This window comes from Zalophus californianus, chromosome 13 (genome assembly GCF_009762305.2).
Source record: "Zalophus californianus isolate mZalCal1 chromosome 13, mZalCal1.pri.v2, whole genome shotgun sequence".
Classification (NCBI taxonomy): Eukaryota; Metazoa; Chordata; class Mammalia; order Carnivora; family Otariidae; genus Zalophus; species Zalophus californianus.
Window position 1 is genome coordinate 1,952,321 of NC_045607.1, and position 6,517 is coordinate 1,958,837.

General features: G+C 57.4%; 1 protein-coding gene across 2 annotated transcripts; it reads right to left on the reverse strand.

Annotated features, from left to right (window-relative positions):
- Positions 1-2,265: 2,265 nt before the first annotated feature.
- LOC113934198 (beta-lactoglobulin-1) lies at positions 2,266-6,031 on the reverse strand. 2 transcript variants are annotated; one of them, XM_035723681.1, is made up of 7 exons: positions 5,912-6,031; positions 5,378-5,517; positions 4,939-5,012; positions 3,820-3,930; positions 3,186-3,290; positions 2,916-2,932; positions 2,266-2,427 (listed from the first exon to the last, which is right to left on the reverse strand). In XM_035723681.1, the coding sequence occupies exons 1-6, from the start codon at positions 6,005-6,007 to the stop codon at positions 2,916-2,918; spliced, it is 543 nt and encodes a 180-aa protein (XP_035579574.1). In that variant the 5' UTR covers positions 6,008-6,031; the 3' UTR covers positions 2,266-2,427. The 2 variants fall into 2 exon arrangements, with proteins under 2 accessions (XP_035579574.1, XP_035579575.1); XM_035723682.1 differs by having other exon boundaries at positions 2,330-2,463.
- Positions 6,032-6,517: the final 486 nt, after the last annotated feature.

The following is a 6,517-nucleotide window of genomic DNA, read 5'->3' on the forward strand; positions in this document are numbered from 1 at the left end:
TGGTGACTGTACGTGGTAAGAGGTTGGCTCCACTAGCCCCAGCCCCCTCCCTCCTTCCCTGGGGACAGATCCTTCTTTTTTTTTTTTTTTTAAATCTTTTTTAAAGATTTTATTTATTCATTTGAGACACAGAGATTTAGACAGAAAGAGAGCGCACAAGCAGGGGGAGTGGCAGAGACAGAGGGAGAAGCAGGCTCCCCGCTGAGCCAGGAGCCCGATGTGGGACTCCATCCCAGGACCCTGGGATCATGACCTGAGCTGAAGGCAGATGCTTAACCATCTGAGCCAGCCGGGTGCCCCGGGGACAGATCCTTCTAAATGAGTCCTCCTTCAAAGTCCCTTCTCAAGTTCCATCTGTTTCAATTTGGACTCTGACTGATGAGAACACCAATATCGTCACCAACATGAATGCTACTACTAGGTTGATGTTAAGGTTTCTTTTTCCCTAGAATATGGTCCACAAAAATCAAAGTGTGAGTAGGTGGGGCACTGTCACAGGGGCAAGACCCCAGGGTGGGCGTAGGCAGCACAGTGAACGCGGTGTGACCAGAGAGTGCCCAGCATCCGACCAAGATTTCTCGATGAGGCTGCTCATTTCCACCCATGTCTATGTCCCCTCATATTAGCACTGACCATGCCTCATGATGGATTGATTTCCATGGGGCACTAAAGCATGTCACTGGAAAAAAATTAAAAAGTCAACATTTTTTTTTCTCTGAAATGGTCAGTTTTACAGAAGTTAGGTTCATTTGTTTCTGGGTGTTTATCATTTTATGGCTTGCTGCCTTTTAGTTTTTATTTTACTTTTTAAGATTTTATTTATTTATTTATTTGAGAGAGAAAGAGAGACTGCACAAGCAGGGGGAGCCGTGGAGGGAGAGGGAGAAGCAGACTCCCCGCTGAGCAGGGAGCTCGACACAGGACTCGATCCCAGGACCCCAAGATCATGACCTGAGTGGAAGGCAGATGCTTAACCGACTGAGCCAGCCAGGCGTCCCTCGGTTTTTATTTTAGTTTACATCTAAAAATATAAGATGGGAACTCATCCAAAACTTAAAATTGCATGAAAATTTGTGCCCCCGAATATCTCCACCTGCGCACCCACCTTCCTCCCTGTAGACAACTAACTCACTGATGTCTGCTCGTCCTTCCTGCCTGTCTTCTTCCACGTTCCTGCGCATAGGCTTATTTCCATTCTTTCTGACCTGAAAGTTAGCCCATGACAGCACATCCTAGAAACTGCCCCACATCCATTTAGAGAATTTATAGGAAGTTTTAGCCGACGTCACCACCTACAGAAAAATCATTCTTCCTGTTTTATTCTCTGAACATAGTTCATTTGAAATTAGTTTGAGACTCACAGAGATGCTCTCCTGTTGGAATCCAGGGGTGACTATGCCATTCAGGGGCTTTTGCCCCTGGGTGGGTGTCCTGGCAGGAGATGGGTGGATGCGTGCATTGATGCCAGGCCACTGCCTGCACCCCATGCCCCCCGCCCCCATCGTTACAGCCTCCTTCCACCGTGAGGTCTGTCAGGTGTAAGGGAATGCGAAGGGGTTGCCTGCCCCCCAGGCCTGGAGCTGCTTACTCCTGACCAGCTGTTCCTAAAGGACCTGTCTGCCCCCTCCTGATGCTGGTGGCGGGTCGGGGGTGGGGGAGGCTCTGCACCTGTGTGTCCGCCTGCCTTGATAAGGGACCTGTCTACTTTTTCTCTGGTCTTCTCGGGTTTGTTGGGATGCTTACATGTGCTATGAAAATCTTCTATTTGGGGGCTTTTAAGTCTATTAGGTTAGAGCCAAACAGTTGACTCCCTTATGAAGCTTTTAATTAAATTTCTCTCTATCTGTGGTCATTGATAGTTCTGGAAATTTCATATTCGTATTTTTTTTCCCCAGCTCTTTATCACAGATGAGCTAAGCCCGTCCAGCCTCACCCCTGCCCTCACCTTGGGGGCACAGGCACCTTATTTTCCTTATTTTAATGCTTTTTTTCTAACCTGAATTGATTGTAGATTCATTTATTTTAGTTTCCTTTAGCTAACTAATTTAAGGATTAAGGGCTATGAGTTTTCCTCCAAGCTCATTGATTCTGATAGTTTCTAGATAGTTTACAAATTTTTTGCAAGTGAATTCTCCTGTTCTGTGGACGAGAAACCAGAGGAAATTTACCCCCAGGAGCTGGTCCCCTCTGGAACCTCCCGAAAACTCCAGCGGAGCCCAAGGCACCGTAACCCACAAGGCCCCCAACAACACACTTCACAGAGGGGAGGTCATGTGGCTTTATTTAGAATCCTCAGAGAGCAGGCTCCCAGCCTGAGCACACAGACCCAGGAAGGAGGAAGGGGAACGGACCGGGTGGCAGGCTTCTTCTTCGAAAGGACAAGGAAACTTCTGCCTTCTGGGGTGGGTGGGCAGGGTCTGGTTTCTCCTGTGCGGGAGGCAAGCAATGGGGTTTTGCAGGTCACTAAAACAGACAAAAGCAGAGAGCATGCTGTTGGGGGAGAGGAGACAGGGGTGGGGGTGGCGAGGACATCTCCCCTTAGTAATGCGGCTCCTGGCCTGTACATTCTCAGCTTTCTCTGCCACCCAGCCATCACCCAACCCCTTTCCCATCCTGTTTCCCCTCCACCTCCTTAAAACAAACTGAACCCCAAAAGAAAGCATGGGGTCCCACAGGAGGGCACACGCTTGGACCTAAGTGGTTCTAGGACAGAGGCAAGCACTTGACTGGCATTGCCAGCCTGGCCCCCGTGGTCACCAGGAGGGACACCAGGTCCCAGCCATTCCTGCAGAGGGGCCAGGGCCCGACGGAGGGGAGCTGGGGGTCCCCTGGGACGCCTCCCACTGTGCACGTGCCCAGGATGTGGGGGCAGGGCTGGTACGTTACCCCAGGAGGCGGGTCAGGCAGGAGCTCACCTAGACGCGGCACTGCTCTGTGGGGGGAGGGAGAGCCGTGAGGGGGGTCACAAGTCGCCAGGACAGCCCTGGGCCCAGAGGGGCGTGGCAGAGGGGGTGGGGCTGGAGACCCCGCCTCAGGGACTCTGCACCTCCCACCCCCCCCTAAGCTGGGGGGGCCTGGGGAATGGGGGCCACCGTGGGAGACGGCTGGGCCCAGCGCTCGTGGCTGTCTGGTGGGTGAGCCCCACGTGGAGTGCAAGCAGGGACGTGGGGTGTGGAGGTGATCACCTTCCGCCTGCATCGGGTTGAAGAAGAGCCGGATGTGCACGGGCAGAGTCTCGAGGGCTCTGTTGAATTTCTCCATGACCTCGGTGTCGACCTTCAGGGTCCTGGCTGTGGGGGGCGGTGGGTGAGTCCCTGGGCACCAAGGTCCCTGTGCACCCACCCCCTTCCTCCTGGGACGGCGTGTGGACAGGAGGAGGGGGCCCAGCACCCTCGGCTGTCAGGTCTCAGCCAGCATAGCTGGTGTGCTGACCAAGGATATGTGTATATAACCCCTCAGAAAGGGCTTCATTCAGGCAAACCAGGAATGTCTCTGCCTTGTGCCATCAGGTTTTACTGGCTTGCATTTCATTAAGAACATTACTACCAACAAAAGCTTCCAATTAGTATTAATCTTTTGACCAAGCCAGTAGCACTAAGTGCAGCCCCTTGACCCAGCAGCCTTCCTTCTGGCTCCTTTCTCCCCGATTTCTGAGGCAATGTGAGTGGACTTAGCCACCCCTAGAGAAAAACTGGCCACCCCCGGGCCCTCAGGCCAGTAGGATGTTGCACAGTCTGCTCCCTGGGTGCCCAAGGCGCCGGCCAGGGGTCCTTAGCCACCGTTCCACTCGGGGTGACCTCGCGCATCGTCAGTGCATACCCAGGTACTGGCACATCAGTCTCTGCTCGGGGGCGTCCGTGTTCTCCACGCAGAAGAACAGGTAGTTCTCGTAGTCCGTGTCGAGCACGAAGACCTCGTTCTCCTCCAGATCTGGGAGAGAAGAGAAGGACCAAAGTGAAGACGGAGTCCTGTGCAGCAGGAGCATCCCTCACGGGTGCTGGTGGGCGTTCCTGCAGTCACCTGGACCCCTGTCCTGCAGCCCCCATGGGGTGGCATAGGTGTAGGCATGGCCAGAGGCAGCGGGAGAGGAGAGGGAGAGGAGAGGCAGGGTGGCGGAACACAAAGACCCCACTGAAGGTGAGAGGCCCGGTGTGTGGCCGGCCAGGTGTGTAGTTGTCAGGCGCGGGGCCGGGGGGGGGGGCGGCAGAGGGGAGGAGGCTAGGCTTGGAGCAGGAGAGCTGCAGCTAAGCATTCGGGCGTGGCAGGGAGGAGCTGGAGGTAAGGGGGAGGTGAGGGGGAGGCGTGACGAGCAAAGGGGCAGAAGACCCAGGCCCTGGAGCGTGACGGGTTCGGGAGACGACAAGGAAGGTCAGGGTGGCCCAGAGCGAGTCTTAAGTGTGAGAAACAAATAGAATTTGCTGCGGGAACACCCAGAAGAAATTTGTGTGCATCCTTTGTTTCAATTTTACCACTTGTTCTCCATTTGTGTTTTTTATAATTCACAACCACCCCCGCCCCCGCGAACGTTGCAATTTGTGACAGGGAATGCAGTACAAAAAGGCGCTCTGCATCCCCCTCATGCGGCAGAGTCCAGGAGCTCAGCGCGAGGTGTGAGTCGCAGTTGTCCAGAGAGAGCAGGCCGTGGCCCTACTCCGTGTGGGCCCAAAGAGGCTCCGAGAACAATCGTGGGGGAGGAAGCTCTCCTTGGGCTGCGTGACCACACACACACACATACACATACACACACGAGAGAGAGAGAGAGAGAGAGAGAGAGAGGCTCGTGGCCCAGGGCTTGGGCGGAGTGCTCCCCGAGCCAGAGCCAGGCAGCCCCGAGCACTCTCGTACCTCACGCTCCCACCGGCAAGGACAGCAGCCTCCCAGGGACAGCTGTGGGTGGTGTGCAGCTCAGAGACAGCCCACGGGGCTGGAGACACTCACAGTTGATGTTGAACTTGGCTGCATGCTCGGTTTTCTCTGCAAAGACTTTCTTCTCAACACACCCGTTGTCTTCCCTGAAAGGTGGTGATAGCATTGGGGGGTTATACTGAACTTGAGCTGTCCTTGCTATGGTCCCTCATAGCAGACAGGGCTCGCGGCAGGACCTGCCCAGGCCCCCGGGACCCCAGCCCCACAGCTGACCGGCCGGCCTCCACACGGGCCTCTCTGCGCACTGACCTGGGGCCGCCCTGTGTGGTCGGCCTGTTGGCCCAGAGCTCGGGGCGGGGGCTCCGAGGCACCGGGAACCACCCACAGGGCGCCGGCTCCCATCAGCACCCTGCCCTGGCCACCCACCTGCCCGCCCACCTGCCTGCCCACCTGCCCGTCCAGGAGCCAGGCCCTCGCTGGCCCCCATCCCCGGGGCAGAGGGCACACCTACCATTTGCGCAGAACGATCTCCAGGTTGCCCTCGGGGGTGGGTCTCAGCTCCTGGACGTACACTCTCAGGGGGGCGGTCTCGGCGTCCAGGAGGGAGATGTCACTGGCCGCTATGGCCATGGAGTGCCACGTCCCAGCCACCTGCGGAGGGGGCCTTGAGCTGCCATCGGGGGCGGGAAGGGCCCCGGCCCACGGGGGGCTCACCTTCCCACCCTGGCCGGGGGCCCAGTCTAACTGGGGTGGCCGTCAGTGAGCTCTGGACGACCCTCAGCCATCGACCAGACACTGGGCTGCACAATTTCCACACTTGAATTAACACGCCTGTGTTCCCCAGGTGGGTCTGAATACACCTCATACGAGTTCCCTGGAACCTCCTGGATCTTGGGAAACCAAGTGACAAGCCGCCCTGAAGACGGAGAGCCGGGTGGGGGTTTCCCGATGTCATGGTTCTGCTCATGAACCCTGCCCGTGTACCCTGCTGCGGCCCCGCTGCCCTGCCCGCCCCGCAGCTCACCCCCACCCCAGCCATCCTCACCTTCTGGAGGTCCGGGTTCTCCATGGTCTGGGGGACGACGATGGCCTGGATGCCACACACGAGGGCCAGGCCCAGGGCGAGCGGGAGGCACTTCATGGCTGCGGCCGTGGTTGCGCTGAGCTCCCGGGAGTGAGGAAGGCCAGGCAGCAGGCTCGGGCCCTTATATGGGGGCGGGGGGGCCTCGCAAGCCAGCACCGTCCGGGCCCCCTGCCACGCGGTTCCCCGAATCCCCCGTGGCTCGTCCCCAGACCCTCAGGGGGCTTCCCCCACCAGGACAATAGGAGGCCTTCTTCCTCTAAGTGGGAACAGGAAGGTCCCTGTGTCCCCGGGGCCTGGACAGTTCCTGGCAGGCCCCAGAGGGGAGGCTCCGGGGCCGGGTGGGTGCGGGCTGGCCACCGGCGTCAGGAACACTTCCTCTGAGGAAGCTGAACCTGCTCACCTCCCCACAGCCCCGCCTCCTCTGTGCTCCCCAGCTCTGTGCCTTTTGGCATCAGGGACCCAGGCAGCACCCCCATTGGGAATCCTGGGTCACCAAAGTGTGTCCAAACGACCTTGACAACTTCACCAGGAATGACCTCTTAAATCACCTTCTCTCTGTGCGTTCCC